General features: G+C 46.4%; 1 protein-coding gene across 4 annotated transcripts in view; it reads left to right on the forward strand.

Annotated features, from left to right (window-relative positions):
* The window catches only part of Snx29 (sorting nexin 29), a 389,041-nt gene that overhangs the window by 222,857 nt on the left and 144,128 nt on the right, over positions 1-22,056 (forward strand). For all 4 annotated transcript variants that reach the window (XM_034506447.2, XM_076937433.1, XM_076937434.1 and 1 more), the window contains one exon: positions 4,136-4,242. In XM_034506447.2, coding sequence (XP_034362338.1) covers positions 4,136-4,242 — 107 coding nt within the window. The remainder of the gene's footprint in view (positions 1-4,135; positions 4,243-22,056) is intronic.

Genomic DNA, 22,056 nt, shown 5'->3' on the forward strand with positions numbered 1-22,056 from the left:
AAAACACTTTTTGAATTGAAGCTCTTTTAGTTTCAAACTAAAACTTTTATTTATAGATACAGTTTCTAGGGAGACTGGCAACTTTACTGATCCTTTTATACCATTATAGAATACTGAGAGGTTTTTTGTTTGTTTGTTTTTGTTTTATTTTATCCAAATTACTAAGTCTTAAAGTGAGCAAAGACAAAGAAGCTAGACAAATATTACTGTGAACCTGAGTAGACCTTAGAAATTTATAAATCTTAGTTATCAAACATGTTTTTACTTATCTCAACTTTTTAGAAGCCTGGTGTTGAACAGTTAGCAAAGATATAAATAAAGATATAAGTCGTTAGGTATAAAAACCAGGTGGGTACGATAAGCCAGAGCTGAGAGAGAGAAGGTGTAGCTGTGTGGAGCAGGCCCCAAGGGCATAAAGGTAGGCTTCCGGAGCCAGAGACACTTTATGGCATAGAGAAAGGAAAGAACAGATAAGAGACGAGGACAAACAACGAGGAACTCCACCCAGAGGAAGGGTTCCAATATCCCAGAAGCCGGGAGGTGCAGAGAAGCCATAGGACTTAGCAGGCAGCTCTTGGGGTAAGGCAAGGAAGCTGGACAAATCTAGGTCCAGGAAAGCACAAGGAAAGATAGAGCATGTAGCTCAGAGCCAGAGGGCAAAAAGGGAAGAGTCCAGGATGCTGAGGTGGGACTGCAGTCCTGGGGGAGGGGAAAGAACTGGGCAGACAGGAGAAAAGATGTCTATGTGAGTGCAGGCCAGAGGTGCAGCAGGGCAGGAGCTAGAGAAGCTCATTGTTGCCCACGTGGAGGGCACAGCAGCCCAGAGGGAAGCAGCAGCTGAAGATTCAGACTCTAGAATTTGGAATCAAATCTCCTGGGAGGCAGGAGCCACAAGAAACAAATGATCCATACAAACCTTAGGAGAGTCAGATCAGTAGCTTGGTTTTGAGTGGAGGCTGCAGGGGAAATCAGGTGTGTGCTGGGTGTGTGCGTGCTGCAGCTGGCCTGCTCCTTTGCTTCTGCCACCCCTCCTGCTAGGTCTGGCTCCAGCTCTCACTTTGCAACAAACTTACAGATCTACCAACAGTAACTTAAAGACTGAACATTTGCAGTGTGTGGGGGAGACCAGTAAAAAAAAAAAAAAAAAAAAAAAAAACCCGAACAAGACTGCCTGTAGTATGTGTATAGATTCTGGATAATACTGGGGTATAGGATACTGTTGGCCAGTTGAATTAAGATTGAGTAAAAGGAATTCTGGGGTCAGAATTGACTGCAAAAGTGAATCAATTTGGAGCACTTCAAGTTGGGTACCAGGTGGAGAGGCTGGAGGTTTTGTATGGAAAACACCATATGCTGTTCCCATGGATGAGAAAGGGAGAAATGTCTGATGCTTGTAGTCTGTGGGGTTCACAGGACCCCAGGAGGAATGAATGAGGAAGGCATAGCTATTTAGCGGATTGTCACCTCACTGGACTGGGGGGTCAAGGTCTAAAAGTCTAAGGAGAGACAGTTCCTGGTATCAGTAGTTTCAAATAAAGCCAAAAGGTGAAAACTGAGTTAAAAAGCAAAACCTCACCCAAGGGAATGGGTCAGAGGTAGACGCCTCAGCCTGCCAGAGTCCTGGGCTCAGGGAAGCTTTTGATCCGCCTGAGAGGGGTCACTTACTAATTGCCAGCTATAGACGGAGGGCCAAGTGATAGATGAGAGGTGGCTCTGTTGCAGCGGAGATAAGGGAAAGCCAGGATGAGAGAGGGGGCCTTGATAAAGGACGGTGGTGATGCCGGTGGTGATGCCGGTGGTGATGCCGTGATGCCGTAGCTGCTGGCACTGAGTTGCTGGAGGCAGGCTTGTTCTGGTAGTTCATTTGTAAGCACTTTTGATGACTCGGTGTGAAGATGAGGAGTACCTTTGTTTTCACTCCCCCAGACCCACAAAACACACATCTGCAGCTAACCTCCAGCCTTGGCACTGTCATACTGGTTGTTTTGTGATCGTGCTGTGGTGGCTATAAAACATGCTAAGGCACCAGATAAGTGGCCTCATCCCAAGTGGCAGCCTGTTTTCACTGGAGATGGTATTCACCTTTTTCTTCTACTTTGTGTTGTTTGGTGTTCTGTGTATTCATCATTTTTGAGTTTCATGGGCCTTTCTTTCCTACAGGGAATCCCCTGTATTTAAGTACTTCAGCTTCCTGTCATTTACTTCCTGAGGCAAGCTTCCCTTTTGTCCCCTGCTAACTTTAGGAATCTACTTGTGTCAGGAGTTTATACCTTCTCATTCAGGCTTTTCTTTTGCCTTTAAAATAAAAGTTGGAAATACCACTACCACATCTTCCTCCTCCCATTCCCCCTGCAGTCTAAGTAGCCCATGTGAGCCTGAAATGCAGGATTGTGCTACTTCAGACTCTGGAATGCTGGGATTGCACACAAGGTCACTGTGGATTGACTCCCTGTTTTCAGTAAGGTACCCTAACTTTCACTCAGTGCAGACCTACCTACTGTTAGCTTCTCCACAGACAGAGCTGCTCTGATGCCCTTACCCTTGTGGCTTTGATCCCTGTTTGCCTCTCAGGCCAGTGTTGTCTGACTGGTACTGTGCAGCCTTTCGGGAGTCACTCCACCTGAGTCACAGTGTACTTTGGTGTGTGTCACGTGCTGCTGTCCAGGGCCGGAATTTCTTCTTTACCAGCCTGATGCTCAGCTTTGTAGTTTTTCTTTCATTTTCTCTACAAGTTTCCCTTTTCTTTAGGACAAAGATAACTCACATTTTAAAGGAAATGAATTTAAATTGACATGCTTCTTTAATCATCTTTCACTGGAGCCTTTAAGTTTTCTTCAAGTCGCTCAAGTGCTAGGTGTTGCTGGTCACTCCTATGGTGGTTAAAGTCAACTTAAATTTCCAGAACCTAGGGCATTCCATTGTCATCAACGGCCTTGCTTCTCCTGCTGGCTGCCCAGCTCTGCAGGTTGCTCCCTGTCACCTGGAGCTACCTCAGGCCTTGGTTCTGCCTCAGTATAATCTCATTATGGTTAGTAGGCATTCAGGACTTTGATCTCTCAGCACATGCTGGAAATGGAGCCTGGTCCCTGTTTGTGAAGCATGTCACTGGGCCTTTTCTCTGTCCAGTGCTGCATTCTGTCTTGCTCTTGTTCTCCAGGTGTCACTGCAGCTGCCCAGCTCAATCTCAGCTTCTTAATTATTTGGTCTTCAAGTACAAAAAAGGCACTCATGGATAAGCGTGCCTTGTGCGTCATGATCCCCTAGCATGGCCTTGCAGCACTGGTCTCAGAGTCTTTCTCAAGGCTGTTGGATTTCCATCTAAGGAGCCTTTACAGATGGCTCTTGGTTCTACTTCTGCGTTAGTTACTTTCCCATTGCTGTGATAAAACACCACCACGAGTAAAGCACTTTAGAAAGTGTTTACTTGGGTTTATGGTATAGAGAGATAGAGTCCATGATGGCAGGGCAGAGGCATGGCACAGGAATAGTTAAGAGCTCACACCTGGATCTACACAGATGAGGCGGAGTGTACGTGCTTGAGCCTTTTGAGACCCAAAGTCCATGCCCAGTGACACACCTCCTGAACAAGGCCATATCTCTTAATCTTTCCCAAACAGCTCCTGTAACTTGGGACCAAATATTCAAACATATGAGTCTAAGGAAGCCATTCTCATTTAAAGCACCACAGCCTGGGACCTGGCACCACTGTTCCAAGCACACTGTAGGCAGGCACCACCTCCTAGAATAAGTTTTCTTTTTGTTTGAGAAAATGCCGTTTGGACAGTATGGAAGTTGTATGCATAAGCTTGTGTGCTGCTAAGACGTTTCTTCCTTCCCCCAAGCCTTATAGGGTGCTAAGGTCACCTCCAACTCTGTGCAGAACTCCAGTAACCCTTATGCTTTTAGAAGACTCTAACCACCCCTTGTTTTGATGCACTTGTATAAGAGTGCTGTAGTGTTAACATAATTACTAATTGTATTTTTTCCTTGTTAAGCCCTTTCTCTCTGGAGAAATTGTGCATATGCACACATATGTGCATAAATATTGAATAAATGAAATACATGTATTAAAATGAGGCAGTGTATTTCTGAGGTATGTTAAAACACTTACCTGAGTGTCTTTCTTTTCCTGAAGTTGTACCTAGTCTTTGGAACGTTGATGCAGAAGGCGCAGTCCCTGAACAGAAGCCTGGGGAAGTTGCTGAGGAACTGGCCAGCTCCTATGAGAGGAAGCTCATTGAGGTAAGGCTGGCCCTATTTCTGATGCTGTGCTTATCTGGAATGTTGGCTGCTCTGGTGTGACCTGGGTAAGGGCCCACCTGCTATAGCAGCCAGCCAACGCCATAGACCATAAAGATGAAACACAAAGAGATACGCCCAGAGTACTTGGGAGAGAAGGGAGAGTTCGTTCTCTGGAAAGCATTGCCATTACTTCTTAGCTCAAAACACTTGGGGCCTGTGGCGAGTGAGTAGGAGCGAGAGCATGAATGTGTAACATTAAAAGCAGAACTTGGGGCTGGAGAGGAGGTCCAGTCAGAGAGAGCTTGCTGGATGACCATCATGAATTGAGCCTGAATCTTAGAACTGAGGTAAAAAGAAAAGGCTGGGCCTGGTGGCTCGCTCTTGTGGGGTAGAAGCAGGGTCAAGAGGACCAGAACAGCCTGGCTGGCAAGCTCAAGGCCAAGGAGAGAACCTGTCTCGAGAGGAGTACATCTTTTCTAGAGATGTCATCCAAGGTTGTCGTGGCTTCCACACACACATGAGCACAGGAGCAGTTGAAGAATGATGTAAACTAGTAAAGAGTGGCTTCTGTGGAGGTGGCAGAACTTGCTGGTGACCAGGAGTGGTCTGAGGACTTCACACAGAGCCTCTGCCTGTTGTACCTCCTTAAAGCATTTGCACTTATAGGTGTCTTGGTTCAGATGTGTGTTCCCTGATAGAAGAAGCCCTACAAAGGTAACAGACCAAGACAAGCATACCCGTGTGTCCCTGAGGCATACATGCAGATGAAGTCTAGAGAGATATTACCCAGTCAGTCATTTGCATGTCATCTAGGTAATGAACCATCATTTGATAAATTTATTGAGTCAATTACAAGCCTCATGTGTTGGTGGTGTATGTGTGTGTGGTATGTGGTATGCGGTATGTGTGTGTTGTCTGTGTAGTGTGGTGTGTTATGTGGTATGTAGTATATGTATGTGTTTGTGTATGTGTGGTGTCTGTGAGTATATGTGTGTGTGTGGTGCATGTGTGTTTGTGATATGTGGTGTGTAGTATATGTGTGTGTGTGTGTGTGATACTTGGTGTGTGGTGTGTATGTATGTGTGTATGTGTGTGTGTAAGTGTCTATGTATGGATGCTAGGTACACATGCCACAGCATGGGTGCCAGGAGAACAGCACATCTCTGCCGCTCAGCCACACCTCCAGCTCCAGGTCACCATTTTCCTTGTGCTTTTTTTTTTTTGTTTGTTTCTAAGTAAGAGAAGGGCAGTGATGCTGCAACACAGCTTAAGTTCTAACTCAGGTGAGCTTGGGGGAAGGCAAGCTGCCGTTTAACAAGACAGTTGTTAAGGAAGGATCCGAAACCAAGGCCAGGACCACTCTGTCCAAATGCTTTTCACAGCAGAGTTGTGAGACAGTGTTGGGTGGTGTCAGTGAACCCAGATTACTGAGTCCCTAGTTAGTGCTCAGAAGGCCCTTTGTGGAGGGGGGACAGTTCTCCCTTGCAGGGCTGTGTATTAGTCAGGGTTTTCTGGAGGAACAGACCTGATTAAACAAATGAATGAATGAATTTATCATCTGTCTGTCTGTCTGTCTGTCTGTCTGTCTAAGTAGGACTTATTAGAGTAGCTTCTAGGCTGTGGTTGGGCTAATCCAATAATGGCTTTCTATTAATGGAAAGTCCAACAATCTAGTAGTTGTTCAGTCCACAAGGCTGGATTTCTCAGCTGAATCCTGAAGACAGGCTCGAATGACAGTGAAGGAGTGGACTTGCCAGCGAGAGCAAGCAGGCAGAGCAAGAGATTCTTCCTTCCATGTCCTTTCTATAGGCTGCCAGCAGAAGGTGTGGCCCAGATGTAAAGTGGGCTTTCCCACCTCTCAAGATCTAAAGGTGGATAATTCCATTTTAAATGATTTCATTAATAAAAATGTCCTAAACCAGGTGGTAGTGCTGCATGACTTTAATCCCAGCATTCAGGAGGGAGAGGAGGGCAGATCTTTGTGAATTTGAGGCCAGCCTAGTCTACAGAGTGAGTTCCAGGACAGCCAAGACTACAAGGAGAAACACTGTTTCGAAAACAAAACAAAACAAAACAAAACAAAAATAAGAGAAAGCTACCTCAGGTGTACTAGCCACTTGAGTTTTAGTTAATTCCAGGGTAGTCAAGTTGACGACCAAGAATAGCTAGCCTTCCAGTGGATGCCAAGTCTCTGAAGGCAAAAACTATGTCCTACTTACGGCAGGAACTTTTTATTGGCAAGTGATAAGTGAGCTTTGAGGGAACATATTTTTAAATTCTCCCAGGACTAGCAGGACTAGGCTGTGTCAATTTAGTCAATGAATGAAGACTCCATAAGATAAGGAAAAAAGAGTTATCTGAGTGGAAGTGGATGGAGTGGGGCTTATCAGAATGGCACTGGGGGCGGGGGAGTTGTGGTAAGGACCTCACGTTGGGGCTGCTTAGGAGATGTCTTTCTGCACCCATTGATCACAGGAATGTGAGTTGCTTTTTTGTTACTATGGTAAAGTACCTAAAGGAGGCATTTAAGAGAGAATTATTTTAGCTCAGAGATCATCATGGTGGAAGCATGGTAGAATAGCTGAGACACCTCACATCTCTACCAGTTGGAGAGCTTTTCCTGCTGGCTGGCAGGAAGTAGGATACTTCTATGGAGACACTCATGTCCCTCATTTTTCTATCAGACGATTGAAACAATGGACCCCAATAAACTGGAATTCTATAGAAATCTCATGCTGGGTAAAAAGAAGGCCTGGTGCCATCCACAGGAGGGAGGAGCTCACCTCCCAGCTCTCCACACCATCTTGTCTCCTAGCTCTCTGCCCACCTTGCTAAGAATCCAACTAGGGTTTGGTAGGACCAATTCTTGATTGGGGATTGCATGGGTGCATAACTCTCACACTATCCTTAAAGTATAACCATGCTTTAGGACCCTGAAGATGGACTCGAGAGGAGAGGTCACTGGACCTTTTGTTCCCAGTTCCAATGGGGTCTTTGTCACCAACCACTGTGACCGTGTTATAGTCTCCCATCTCTCTGTACCAGCCTTGGCTGTCTGTCCTGAGATGGGGTCATGGAGGAAGTTTCTGTTGCATTCTATGCCTTGACCATGGTAACCATTGAAAAAATAGAACTGGTGGTACAGGCTAAAGGTTTCCCCTACAGCCTAAGCTTCCTTTTTTCCCTTTGTAGTTCCTTTTTCTGGAACAGCAGAGCTGTTGGTTCTGGCCTTTGAGCTGCTCCTGTTGGGTAGAAGTAAACAAATCCTCAGGTGGCTCCTCCCTCCCTCCCTCCCTCCCTCCGTCCTGCCCTCCTGCCCTCCTTCTTCCCTTTCTCCCTCCCAAGCCCGTGCACGTGTGTGTGTGTGTGTGTGTGTGTGTGTGTGTGTGTGTGTATGTGTGTGTGCAGATATGTGTGCACGTGTGTCTTTTTTTTAATGCATGTGGAAGCAGAACTCCCTATTTTGATTTTTTGAGACAGGCTCTCTCACTGGGCTGTGACTCACAGATTTGGTGACACTGGCTGACCAGTGATCCCCAGGGGGTTTTCCTTTCTCTGCATCCTCAGTACTAAGATTGCACCACTGCACTTTTTATGTGAGTTTTGGGGATCAAACTGGAGTCCTCATGCTTGTGTGGCAGTTGCTGGCCCTTCAACTAGCATTTTCTATCCAGATGGCATTTCCCAGATGGCGTTTTCTTCTCTGATTAGGAAGGGGAGACTGCTGTCTGTTCTTGTGGCTTTAGCACGCCTTACACCAGCCGCCGTCTGCTAACTTTCGTGTTCACAGAGTTCCCTTTGGGAGCTCTGTGTGATGCTCTGAGTTTACCCAGAGAGTGGTGGACACTCATGTTGTGGACTCGGGAGTGCAGTGGGAGGCAGGGAGCTTTGGCAGCCAAGCAGCTTTCCTTCTTAGCAGGACCAAGAGGGAGATAATTTTTATTCTAATAGTATGACTACTTGGAGGATCCCAAACATGGTGATTCATCCCAGTGTGAAGGGAGCTCCTGCTCTCCTGCTGTCTGTCTTTAGAAGCATGCAGTCTGTCCCTGATGTGTTTATAAAAAGATAAAGAGATAGAGTATGTTCTGTGGGTGTGTGGTGAGGTATAGGGGAAGGGGATGTCTCAGTGGGCCCATGCATTCCTTCTCCCTGAGGGACCAACTAGACGGTTTAGTATAGAATAGAGTTTATTCAGGGCATGGAGAGGGGAGTTAAGAGGGTAGTAGAGGCAGAGAGAGGCCGAGAGAGGCAGAGAGAGAGAGAGAGAGAGAGAGAGAGAGAGAGAGAGAGAAGTAGAGGCCAGCCATGATCACATGGAGAGGTGGAGAAGAGGGGGGGAGGAGAAACAAGAGAGCAGGAGATCAAGAGAGCAAAAGAGCAAGTGATCAGGAGGAGGCAAGCAGCCCCTTTATAGTGGGCAGGGCCTACCTAGCTGTTGCCAGGTGACTGTGGGGTGGACTTTAGACAGAATGCTAACAGTCCCCATTTGTATATGTCTACCACACATTTGTTCATGGCAGCCTAGAATCCAGCACCTGGGCAGCTTTGGGCCCAAGTGAGCACTGAAGTCATCTGTTAAATAGTGCGTGAGCAGTAAGTCTGAAGATTGCCGTGGTAAGACTGGACCAGGACTGGGCATGACATGAGGTCCTGGGTTCTGCCCTGTAGTACTGCAAAGCCAATCCAACCCCAAACACATTTCAGATTGTTTCTGAAACTCATAGTTTGAACTTTGGAAACCAAATGTGATAATTAATATTGTTTGTTAACAGGATTTAAGATCCCTTAGGAGACAACTCTCTAGGCATGTGCATGAGGAATTATCTAGATTAGTTTAACTGAGGAGGGAAGGCCTACGTTAAACATGGGCAGTACCCTTCCATGGCCTGGATTGAATAAAAAAAGAGAAAGCAAGCTGAACACCAGCATCATCTCTGTTTTCTGACACATGCATGCTGTTTCAGGACTCTCCAGTGTGTTCTGTAGCCTAGAGCTCCAGGCAGTAGGCTGAGATGTCATGCCCATGGCTTGTGGCCTCCAAAGAATTACCTGAAGAAGGTCCAGTGCTCTGTGGCTACTGACCACATCTTTGCAAAGTTAATTGATTTGCTAGATTTTTCAGCAAGGAAGAAGGAGAAAACCATATTGCAAACCTATAACCTCTGCTTGTGCTTTGGGAAGCTGAGCTCACCGAAGGAAAAGGGTTTCATGTGACAGAAGAGAAGGGACAGTCACTAGCAGCATTCTAGAGGGAGATGGAGAGGGGAGGAGTTGGCATATTGTATGACAAGCAGTGGCAGTTAATGGATTCTGTGCAGCATTAGTGTTTGAGATGGGCCTAGAGGAGGATGGGGATGAGGAGTGGGGAAGAGAGGCGGGAGATGGGACTGCAATGCCGAGCTCCAGAAGAGGTTGACAATATGTCTAACAGATATTTTGTGTTATTTCATGATTCATTGACCTAGAGTGAACCAGGCTGGGAGCTCCTTGGGGTTAATGTGGACAGAGCTTTCCTGGCCATTAAATTTGTCAAGTGCCACAGCTTCAGCATGCAGTTGATGCTCCATAAACACAATTCCAACAACAGTCTACTAAGTGGATTCAGGTACCCTGTGAGGTATGTGTAGGATATTAAGTGTGGAGCCCCAGATTAGGCTGATAGAGAAGTCCTAACTATTGCTTCTGGTGGCAGGGATTAGATGTCTGATGTCTGAGCTTGTGGCTCAGGACAGAGCACTTGCCTGGTGTGGTTGAAGCCCCAGCTTCAATTCCTAGCACAACAAATAGAAAGCAAAAAGAAAGGCAAAAGACTTGTAAGGAGAAAATGTGCTTTATAGAGGAGGTAGGCTCTTCTTTGATGCTCAGCTCGAGAGAAGCTAAGCTTAGGCTGGAGAGGACCCAGAGCAGCAGGCAGCCGGGGCTGACTCTTAAACAGGTTTGTGAACACCATCTTAGCAGCCAACCTGTGCTTCCTCTTCAGTCCTGTCTTCTGTCCTTCCATGCCCCTGAGCCTCTGATAGAGCGGGCCATGGGAAAGAAGAGGCCCAGGGGATCCTTTAATGGCCTTTACTCCTCCAGATTGAGTTCTTTTTTTTCACTGCAAAGTGGCTTTAGTGGCAAAGCCATCGGTTTCTTAGGTGTGGAGAGAGCAAGCATTCATTATCCCAAGACCTGGCAAAAGATTAAGGAGGCAGTGATCCTGGGGAAGCCGCAGGGTGGAGGCGCAGGGCAGAGGCAGAGTCTTGCACTGTCTGGAGCTAGGCTTTGAAGGCAGCTCAGCAGAGGTTAGCCCCTCACCACAGCTGTTTTGCCTAGCTCCTCCCTCCTCCTTTGGACCTCCAGTGACAGTGCTCAGAAATTTCTTTGTAAACCTTCTCCTCTCTCTTGAAGATCTGAAACTTCAGATTTTTTTTCTCACTAGAGGTTTTGAAGTTCAAAGACATTAGATACATTCAAGATACATCTAAGACCCTTCTTTCTCTTTTAAGTAATTCCTGTGGTCTCACCTGAGCTCCCTAGAGTGGGCCAGTCCATTGTGGTAGCCGGCCTCCAGGAAATGTGAGATGTGGGGAGCATTCACACTTTGGTTCTTCTTCTTGACATTGACTTTTGGAGGACACTTGATGCCACAAAGTCAGAGGAGTTCTGGTCTGTCACTTCCTGTTGGGCCTCTCTAAGCCTCAGGCTCTCAGTGGAGTGTGACCAGTTGCCCTTTTTGAGGTCTACTCTAGGAATTCAGTAGAGCCTGGTTCAGGCAAGAGGAAGCTCTGTGTCTTTCTCATCATGCCTGGTGTCTTGGTGGAGCAGAAGTCCCAAGCATTCCCTGTCTTCATAGATCCTGAGATATGCAGGATTGCAGCCTCTGTTCAGCAGCCAGCAGCAGTGAGCACTGGTTCCCTAGCTCATCTTAGTCCCTGGGGATGCCATGCTGCTCCTGGGTTGCCAGCACTCCTCTGGTTGTAGCTCCTCAGCTGAGCCCACTTTCTCATAGTTGATAAGGACTTTTCTTTGTCTCATCTGGGTGTGGTGTTGTACACTTGTGATCCTAGTACCTGGGGGGCAGAGGCAAGAGGACCCTGAGTTTGAGGCCAATCTGGGTTAAAAAAAAAATCCAACAAGAGATGGAGGAGGCTGCTCAGTTGCCAAGTGTTGGTTTTGCCTGTGTGGAGGCTTGGAATCTGGGACTGCCTCTGACCTGGAGTCTGGAGTACATAAGAAGGAGCAGACAAACTTCCACAGCAACACACTTGGAAGATGAGCCAGTGCTCCTCTTTTGGACAACAGATAAAAATATTTGTAATTTTAGTGGCTGATTTCAGCTCCTCAGCCTTCCACTATTTTGGGTCCCTGTTAGCTTTCTCCCTTTATTCAGGAAGAAGAAGCTTCTGGAAGCTACTTCTGGGTCTGTAGCATGAGTTGCCTGGTCTGGATGGAAGAGGTTCAGGAGATCCAGTGCTGTTCTGATGCTGCTAGGCGTGTCTGGGGAGGGATCAGGGCTGTTGTGAGTGCCAGACAAACTGACCCTTCTCTTACTTGAAAAGCCTGCTACTCGAGGGTAGAGCTACAAACTTCAGAGAGACCAGATAGCTGATGTTACTCTTGGAGTCCAAGGTTTGCCAGCCTTGTATCTAGAAAGTCTCTCCTGGCTAGCCAGCTCTGCAGTGACTACCTGTACCCCATGGCATCTGAAGACCACTGATGTGTATGTTAGTAAACTCTTGCTGCTGTTTTTAGCCTCATTTCTCATCTTACCTGGAACTTGTTTCATCTTTCAGATGCATTTTTTTCTGTGTTCCATCTTTGACTCATCTTTCCTTGTTAACTTTTTCTTTTAATATTAAATGCAGGTTTATTGGGAAGCTTCTCTTGGCCAGGAGAATTCACTGGCCCCAAGGACTGAAGCTGGGAAGTCACCGTGGGGGAAAGTGGAGGTGGGGGAGGGTCAGAGAGAAAGAGGAAGAGAAAAAGGGCATGCACACAGGGAGTGGAGAAGAAAAGAGAGAGAGAGCAACTTTTTTTCCACCTTTAAGATCTCATTTGAAGATGGGTGTGGTGGTGGGTCCCTTAATCCCAGCACCTAGCAGGCTGGGGCAGGGGCTAATGTTGAGGCTAGCCTGGGCCACTTCTTTGCTCTTCTGCAAACTGGGTTCAGTCCCCTATGTCCCAGCATCCTTTGTGTCCTGTAACCTGGTCCTGATGGGGCAGCTTTCTCTGTACTTGCCTTGACTTTGTTCTCATTTTGCCCTTTACCCAAGTCCGCTCTGCTGCAAGCCCAGCAGATGGCAGTAGCATGTCCCAGTCACCACCATTCTATCTGTTACAGCCCTAGCTAGCATCCAGCAGGACCCCCGGCATCTTGTTGAAGACCACAAGAAAGCTGGATCAAACTGGCTGTGGCAGACACAATACATTTATTTATTAAGTCCCATCTCAGTTTTCTCCTTTTGGGACCATGTGACTTGCTCAGGCTACTGGGGTCTAAATAGAACTGCTGTGCCGTCAGGTCTGGAGAAGAGAAGAACTGGGGAATGGATGTTTCCTGGTTCTTGTTTTCCTTGCTGGGTACCTGCGAGCCATGGATTCTGTGTGGCACAACGACAAGATGGCACAAGTCTGTGAGCCCAGGCTGCTGCTTGGAAGGGAGCTTTGCTGCTGGACCCACCTAATCTTCGTAAAAGGAGGAGTGGGATTTCATCTCTTCAGCCAGGGAGCTATTGGGGTGCTTGTTGCTGTGGAAAAGCATACCTGTCCTGCCTGTCTTCAGTCAGGCATAGCTAGCTGACCCTAGGAATGTGAGCTCTGTCACTAGGCTGCTGGTTCTCTTCCATCCTTGCCTCTGGTATTTCTGGGTTGAACTAATAACTCTGGGTAATTCCCCTTCTGTTCATAGATGGCTGTGATCCCCTGAGCAAATCTTTTCTTCTAGGTTCACATTTAGAGAAGACAAGACTTTGGCTTTTTAATTCCTGGCCAAAGCTTTGAATTTATGCTGGCAACGCAGCTGAGGCTCCGCTCCTGTTCTTCATCTGATCACAGGGTCTGGCTTCTGCACTGAGACAGCAGAGAGCCCTGTTCACATGTGAGGAACAGGGGACAGGGAATGGGATGTGCTTCCTGGGGAAGGATGCTGTGGAGACTCTGGCTTGTGTTCGCTCACAGCGAATGAGTGAGCAAGCAAAGGAGCGCCTAGCAGTGAGCAGCCCTCCCTTGGTTTGGGCCTCTGTTCTACCCACAGAGTGCTGGTCAGTGATGCAGAGAGTGGGGTGAGGGTAGTGTTTGAGACCTCGAAATGGAGGGGAAGGTATGCAGGTGTGCACAACCTTGGCCTGTCAGCTGGGGTGGGCTAGGGCAATCCAGGCTGCAGGAAGAACATGTGCAAGTTTGACAAGCTGGCTGAGAGACTTAGCAGTGAGACAGAGACAGCACCTCAGTTCCTCACTAGCAGCCACGTCTGTCTCTAACATTACTTTTCGGTCGGCATACGGAGCAGTTGTTTCATCATAGCGTTGTCAGAGGTATGTGTCATTGTACCTTGCATGCAGTCACTCCTCCAGGACTGCTCCTCTGCTCAGCTTTTCTCTCATCTGCCTGTTAGACTTTAGATATGATAATGTTTCTTTTTTAAATGCTCATATGTATGCATGTGTATGCATGTGTATGCATGCACTTATGAACCCAGAGGACAACTTCCTGGGCCATCTGCCTCCATTGAGACCTAGCCTCTTACTGGCCTGGAGGTCACCAATTAGGTTAGACTGGCTGGTCAGTGGGCTCTGGGACACCCCTCCTCATTTCCACCTCTCCAGTCCAGGGTTTACAAGTATGTGCCATTAGCTGGAAGTTTCCCAGAGGGCTCCGGAAATCACACTTGCCTCTGCATGCTTGCAGGGTATGCATGCACTTTTTACTAACTGAGCCATCTTCCCAGCCCTGGTTAATCTCAAAATATCTCTCTCTCTCTCTCTCTCTCTCTCTCTCTCTCTCTCTCTCTCTCTCTCTGTGTGTCTGTCTCTCCTGAAAATGGTATGGTGGGAAGCTCTCCCTTTGTCTTCTCTTCTTTCTGCCTCAGTCCTCCCCAACAAAGGCCAATGGGGACCATGTCCCCCACTATTTCCTGCCTGTTTTCTGCCACTTGATAGAATTTCCTTTATAAACCCAGCCAGCTGTTTGCATGTAGCTCATTCAGGGAGATTTTTGTCAGGCAAAGCTGGTGATGTCAGAGTGGAATGGCTGCTCTCTCTGGGACCTGAGGGTGGTGTGGAAGTTTCTGCCCATAGAGTTGGCAGGGTTTGGCTTGGGAAAGTGTTGCCTAAGGGTGCCTGTCATTTCAGAAGTGGCCCTTGATGTGTGGCCCTCAGGCTTGGGCTTGGCTTCTGATAGTGCAGTGCTTGTTTGTTTTATTAAAGGTCTAAAGCCTTCTGACATCTGCTTGTCTCTTTTACCATTAGATTGGTACAAGATGTTGCAGCATTGGTATTAGTTTATAAAGAACGGGATTTAACCGACCATCTCAGGTGTGTGTGTGTGTGTGTGCGTGTGTGTGTGTGTGTGTGTGTGTGTGTGAGAGAGAGAGAGAGAGAGAGAGAGAGAGAGAGAGAGAGAGAGAGAGAGAGAGAGAGAGGTGTAATATCAGATGTTTCATTTTTCAGGAAACAACTGTCTCTTACAGCATCCTCTATAGCTGATGTTCCCACCATTCTCCTGCTTTTTTCTGGAGCTTCTGTTGATGGAGGCAGCTGAGTCTCCTGGAGTTTCTGGGATTGTAAGCCAAACAAGCCCTTTTCTTCTCTGTGTAGCTTTCTGTCAGAGTGTTTGTGATGGCAACAAAAAATGGAGTTAGGGCAGTAGCTTTCTACTTGTTATCACTGTGTTGCTATGTTGTCTTCTGGTTTGGTTTGAGCAGTTTTATCAAGGCCATCAAATGGGCAGCATAGAGAGAACAGAACCAGTAAGTATCTCATGAGGGTTCACTGTCTGGATCACAGAGGTCCCTTTTTTGAATGTTTCCAGGGGGCAGAGGAGAGAGGGCTCTTTTGAGGGTCCTAAAAATCTTATTCATAAGGACTCTGTCTTTGTGATCTAATCATCCTCCAGAGCCCCCACTCATTTCATAATCAACCCCATTTCTCCCCTTCTTCCAGCTCAGGGGTTAGAACTAAAGCATGACTTCAGTGTGGTTCAGACCATAGCGTCTTGTGCTCTATCTGCTTGGAAACGTTTTCTTAGATAATACCTTTTAAGTTATTTCTACTGTTTTTATTGCCAGTGCATGTGTGCCATAGCACATTTGTGAAGGGCAGAGGACAGCTTCTAAGTGGCTTCCAGGGATCTAACTCAGGGTGTCAGGCATGTGTGATTGGTTTTAACTGTCTGTCATTTTGAATCACAGGGGAAGATACTTTCCAGGTCTGCTTGACCTGTGGGCATATCTGTGCGGCATTGTCTTATTTGATGAGGGAAGATTTGGCCCACTGTGACTGGCACCAGTTCCTGGGACTGGGCTCTGGATTGTCTGAGTCTAGGGGTTTGAATCCACTTTCTCTCTACCTTTACCTGTAGCTAAGGCAAGCATCATGGTGAGTTCCTGTTGCCTTGACTTCTCTATAATGTTGACTGTAGTCTAGGACTGTGAGCCAAAATAGACCCAACCTCCTTTAAGTCACTTTTGACGGGGTGACATCCTCCTTTTGTTTTTGACAGGGTGATTTATCACAGCAACGGAGACAAAGCTAAAACAGATACAAGCACCTTACCTTTTGAGCCATTTTGTTCATGCTACATAATCCCTTTTTAAAAAGTACCATGGAGTGTCTCAGGGCCACATTTTAGAGTGACTGTTAAATGTCTCTTACCAGTATGTATTGTCTAAAATCTTTGCAGTTCAAGAGGGGGCTCACATGAGGGAGAAAGTCTCAGGCATAGCCAAAGGTTCTGTGTGTGGTCCACAGGAGCGTGTCAGTACTCTCACTTATCTCTTAAGTGCAGCTATGTGCATGTGTCAGAAGGGCTTTTCAAATGAAAAAGTCAGGCTATCTGAAAGCACCAGACTCCTCCTCCTGCACAACAGGACTTCCTGGAGCCATGCCATGGCCGAGACACGTTTGCAGACCTTAACCACCCACACTCCCATTGTCTCCCTCACTCAGTCTGCTTTCTTCAGTGGCATCAGAAATCTGAAACTCTGGCCTTCTAGAAATGTTAGGGGCTACAGATATAAGTAAATATAAGTAATATATGTATATATTATAAATATAAACATATGTATAAATATAAGTAATATAAGTATAACTAAATATATGCACATACATAAATAGAATGTGTACATATAAACACACATGCATATGCATAAAATATGTGCAACTATAAGTATACATGTATACACATTGACATATATGCATACTATGTACATGTATACAAATCTACATACAAATTATGTACATCTACACACAGCCACATATACACCTAGAGAATGTGCATGTGTACATACACTCATCTACATACATACTCTGTCCTGAAAATCATTTTCTGTCTTTCCCTCTCCATTGTAATCTTCCCCCCTCTCTCACTAGAGATCTAACCAGGTTGTTGCATATTAGGCAGATAAGCAGGTGCTCCTTCATTGAGCCACAACCAAAAACCAAAACCAAAACCAAAACCAAAAAACCCAAAATTTTCTAAAAGGCAGAGTCTTGCTGTTAATAGCTCAGGCTGGTTTCAGATTTGCTATCATCTTGTCTCTACCACACAAGCCATCACTGTTTGCTGTGGGACTGTTTGCAAGGCTGTTGTTGGTCACTTATATTGTGTATATGTACTATGAGTAATTTCTTCACCAGAACAATTTCTCATGTGTGTAACGTGCAGGGATGATTCTCTAGACTAAATGGTCGTGTGTTTTGAGCATCTGGGAATTGTACCACTGGTCATATTACCATCTTTGTCCTGGCTTCTAGGAAGCTCATCAGAATTATTGGCTTTCAACAGGAATGGAAAGCATTTTGCTACCTTCATCTGTTTCCTGTCTCTCATACTACTGTAGTACCGCACAGCAGTGTTACTGTGTAATCCAGTTGTTGGTGAGTGATCACAATCATTCACCTGCAGTGTCTGTAGAGTGTGGTTTTGTGAGAACATGATGAAATCTCAGCTCTATTCAGAGTGTTTTATTCACAAAGTTGCCTAGATCATCTACTTCAGCCATGTGGCTTACTAATGCTCTGAGAATGAGAATATAATTAAAATACACTTAATGCTGCTAAAATGCAACTGAACATAATTTTATCTTCAATAATTTAGAAGGCAGTTAAGGAGCGTGCCATGCCTCAGGGCCATAATTATGAACATCAGTAATCTTAGTGTGACACTATAAAAAATGTGGTTATATCAGCTTTCTGATTATTTGAAATCTGTGGAAACTAGAATTTGCACATGCAGTGTATATATAGGTCTTCTGAGCCACCACAGAAGTGGTTAATATATGACTTCATAGCTGATGATAGGAGCCAGGTGGATTGCAGTGTATAGTTCAGTTCTCTGAATACTTACCCTGTGCAGAGTGTTGGGGAGAAAAGACTCTGTCTTTTAGTGTAGTGAGATATGTATATAGATAGGTATATTTTTTAAATGTGGTGAATGTTTCAGCAGCCAAAAGAAAGTTAGGAAACAAGTCAATATGCCAGGAAGTAGTGTCTTTATTGGGAAGGAAGAGTGTGGGTGGCTTGGGGTGAAGAAAGAGCCAAGAAGATCTAAGCAGACTCAGCTAAAGGGGTCACTTTTGTCATCTCTGTCCTTATGGTGATGTAGGAGGCAGTGGTGGTAGAATTAATGAGAGGAAGAAGGGATGGAGTAAGGAGATAATAGAAGAAGAAATGATGATAGAGAGGAAGATGGTGGTGGTGGGATGTAGGAGGAGATGGTGAAGATATACTGTGGTAGGGAAAAAAGGTGATGGCGGGTGATGAGTGGTGAGGGGGCATGGGTGTGAGGAAGAAGAGTTGTTTGGGAGTAACAATGAGAGTAATGCAGGGGAGATGATGGTGGCGCAGTGATGGAGGGGGTGATGAAGGTGATGGTGGAGAGATGGAAGAGGTGATGAAGGTGTTGGCAGTGAGGTGATGGAGGAGGTGATGAAGGTGATTGAGGCAGGAGATGGGGGAAGTGATGGAGGTGATGGTGGTGAGATGGAGGAGGAGGTGATGGAGGTGATGGTGGTAAGATGGAGGAGGAGGTGATGGAGGTGATGGTGGTGAGATGGAGGAGGAGGTGATGGAGGTGATGGTGGTGAGATGAAGAAGGAGGTGATGGAGGTGAGATGGAGGAGGAGGTGATGGAGGTGAGATGGAGGAGGAGGTGATGGAGGTGAGATGGAGGAGGAGGTGATGGAGGTGAGATGGAGGAGGAGGTGATGGAGGTGGGTGGCAGGAGGTGGAGATGAAGTGAGAAGAGACAGTGATAGAAGTGATGGTGCTGAGGCAATGGAAGATGGAGTGGTTGGGGAATTACAGTAATATGAGGTGGAGGATGAGGTGATAGAGTAGGAAATGATGGATATCATAGTGACATAGTGATGGAGGTGATTATGACAGGGCCAATGCAGAAGGCCGTGGGGGATAGTGATGCTGGTCCCAGTACTTGTAGAGTATTTATTTCTGTGGTACTGCCTCATTTAGTCCTTATGCCAATCCAATCCAAGTATCATTTAGTGATTGCCACTTTTATAGATGAGGAAATAAAGGAATGAATAAATAGAAACCACATGCTGCAAAAGACGGGAGTGGGGTCTGGGGAGATGGCTCACTTCATGAAGTGCCTACCTTACAAACATAAGGATCTGAGTTTGGTCTCTCAACATCTGTGTAGAAGTTAGGTATGTGTGCGTCACCATCACTGAAGAAGAGCGTGAGCAGACAGGAGCTTTTGACCAGCCAGCCTAGCTACATTGATGTGGTATGGGTTTAGTCCTTAGAGCTCCTATCTCAAAAAATTAAGGTAGAGAGTCTTAGAGGAAGAGACTTGGCATGCACATGAGGAGACCACATATATACATATGTGTGCACATCCCCCCATGAACAGATACATATACACAAGAAACAGAGAGGCTTTTACAAGATAGGAGTGAGAAGGAACCTTGGGCTGGAGTTAGAGTTCCCTGCCTTCATCCCAAGAGCGTCTGTTTGAATACCCTGCCCCTTTAGACATGTTTCCTGACTTCCATGTTACATAGCTGTGCCCTGTTCACCCCCCTTTGCTGTGATGTTCTAACAGAGGATATGTATTTCATTTGATTTGCCATCATGTGTCTCACTGGGGTCTGCCACTGTGGCTGCTTGTGCTCACTCTACTCAAGCATCCTGATGGCCTCACATGGCAGGGCCAGGGGATGGGAGAGCACAGCTTTCTCTTTCTCCTCAGCCTTATTTATTACTGTTGTGTGGGGCATAGCCATACTGCCCTAAAAGCTTTCCTTTGTTAAGAAGCCATGTTTTTTTATTTGAAACTTTAGTTTTGAATTGTTAGCCAACTGATTTTAAATCAGAAAAACAATAATCTTGAGATTCAAACAGTTTGTTCTCTTGCTTCATCCAGTCTGCTGGCTGCTCACATGCTGCTGCTTCTGGTTTATTTACTGTATTGTGTGTGTGTGGTTTACTAACATGTCTACCTCCTACATGCCTGGCGCCTTCAGAGGTCACAAGAGGGAACTGGATCTTCTGAGACAGGAGTTATAGATGGTTGTGAGCTGTTGTAGAGTGCTGGGAATTGATTCCAGGCCCTCTGCAAGGGCAAGTGCCCTTAATAGCTGAGCCATCTCTCCAGCTCCCCATGTGCTTCTTTGTGTGGGTCTCCATCTAAACGAAGGGATGACAAGATGAGATGTCTCCTTAGGAGGGCCACCCTGGGCTGGACCTGTGTGATAGGAGTGGAGTGGGTCAACTTGCTACTGTGAATCCTTCCCAGGGTGGTAGGAACCTAGCAGCACAGTACAAGGCCTCAGTCCCGGAAGCCATATTTATGTAGCAGTGACCCTGCTGTCTGTTCTTCTGAACATATTTTGCAGTTTGAGGAAGAAGAATGGTGTGGAATTGAGTACCTGCCACAGCCTGAGGCAGAAGGAACTCAGTGGAGCAGACTCCCTTCAGTGAGACTGCAGTTGCCATGAGAAAGAAAGACTTACATTACCTCATTCATGGTCTTACCCAAGCACTGTTAAGGCAGGCTTTCTGGAGCAGCTCGCTTCCTGGTGCTCAGGAAGCAGAGAGATAGCACCTGGCTGTGGTCCTCTCCCTTTCCTCCTTCCCCAGCCTCTTGGATGGTGCCTCCTGCACTCCGAGTAGAACATGCTGGAAATGCCCCCCACCCCTGAAACACGCAGAGAGGAGTGTGCCTTGCTAGTCCCCTAGGTGCCTCATAATCCAACACATTGACAATTAAGATCCACCATCACATTTTCTTTATTTGAAAGTTTGGTATCTTCTTTTGGCATTCACTTTTATTTTCCAAGGCATTATATGAAATGTTACTGTTCTTGCTTTCAGTCACCCTCTTCGTGGTTATAGCCATTTGCTTAACTTGCTTTCGATATGGGACTCATTTGGTCTCTGAGAAAGAACCATTTGCAGAGCTGGGATGGGGAGAGCCTTTTCATTATTTTCCCTGGGTTTCAAACAGGAAAAGACAGCCTTCCCGCTTAACCCCGGTGAAGTCACTTGTCCCTTTAGTAAGCAGAGTATTGGCAGCTGTCACATGTTCAAATGTGAAGCAGACTTTTGAATGTATTTCACAGTTTGCTGGATTAGTATAAACTTGGACCAAAGAGTGTTTGTTACACAGGCCTTGAAATTCCTGCTCTGTTGTGGCTGACGCTGAGAGACTACTCCACACTTCTGCCTCTGCATGCCTCAGCAGGGATTGAAGGCAACATCCTAGTGTAAGGGTGATAGTTGCCTTGGACCACTGTAAGGCATGGCCTCTGGGGACAAAGGCAAGGGTTCCATATGGCTTTCTGATCACTCTGCAGATCCTTCCCCAAAGTTCCTATCTTCTAATAAAAATAAGGAAGGGCAGACTGATGGGTGAACTCCCCACTGGATTCCCTTGCAAGTGCCAGCTACAGTACAGAGAAGAATTGTCTCTGTACTCATCAGAGCTTTGGAGTGAGAGAGCCATAGACACCCAGGAATATTTCTGGGACCACTTGACCCCTCATTGGGCTGTAGTTGTATCAGAGCACAGCATGACACTGGGTAAGACTGGAGTTGTGGTTTTTGTCCTAGCACAGAGGAAGTTCCCAGTCAGGCCCTTCTCTGTTCCTGGAGCGGATTACAGGCAGTCTTTTCTGAGGATGGGTTTCCTCTCTAAGGGGGAGGGGGTGTCATAAGGAAAACACACCCAGGCCATGCCAAGTCCACATTTTGTCATTCAGTTTGCAGCTCCATACTGCTACAAGGGAGTGATGCCAACTGAGTATTGTCTTAAGGCTGAGGGATTATCTACAGCGTGTGCCTGGCAGGTGACATCCTAGGATGCATGGTGGTATTGGTATAACATGTGGGTGTGTTTTCTGATATCATTATTGGTTCAGGGTGCAGGTGGATTCTTGCCACATGTGTTTCGTGAATGTTGAGTGGAGAGTGGGCATACAAGGTCTCTGCCTTACAAGGCCTGCTCTGCAGTGTTGTCTTGCCCTTTCCCCCATGTCTGGTACAGAGTCCCAGAGCTTATATGTAAACATCTGCTGTTAAAGCATCGAGATCCAGAAGGGGTGTGGAGTTTGTCTGGGGTAGAATGTGGGGGACATGTGGGGTCCTGCAT

Source organism: Arvicanthis niloticus, chromosome 6 (genome assembly GCF_011762505.2).
Source record: "Arvicanthis niloticus isolate mArvNil1 chromosome 6, mArvNil1.pat.X, whole genome shotgun sequence".
In the NCBI taxonomy this organism is placed as follows: Eukaryota; Metazoa; Chordata; class Mammalia; order Rodentia; family Muridae; genus Arvicanthis; species Arvicanthis niloticus.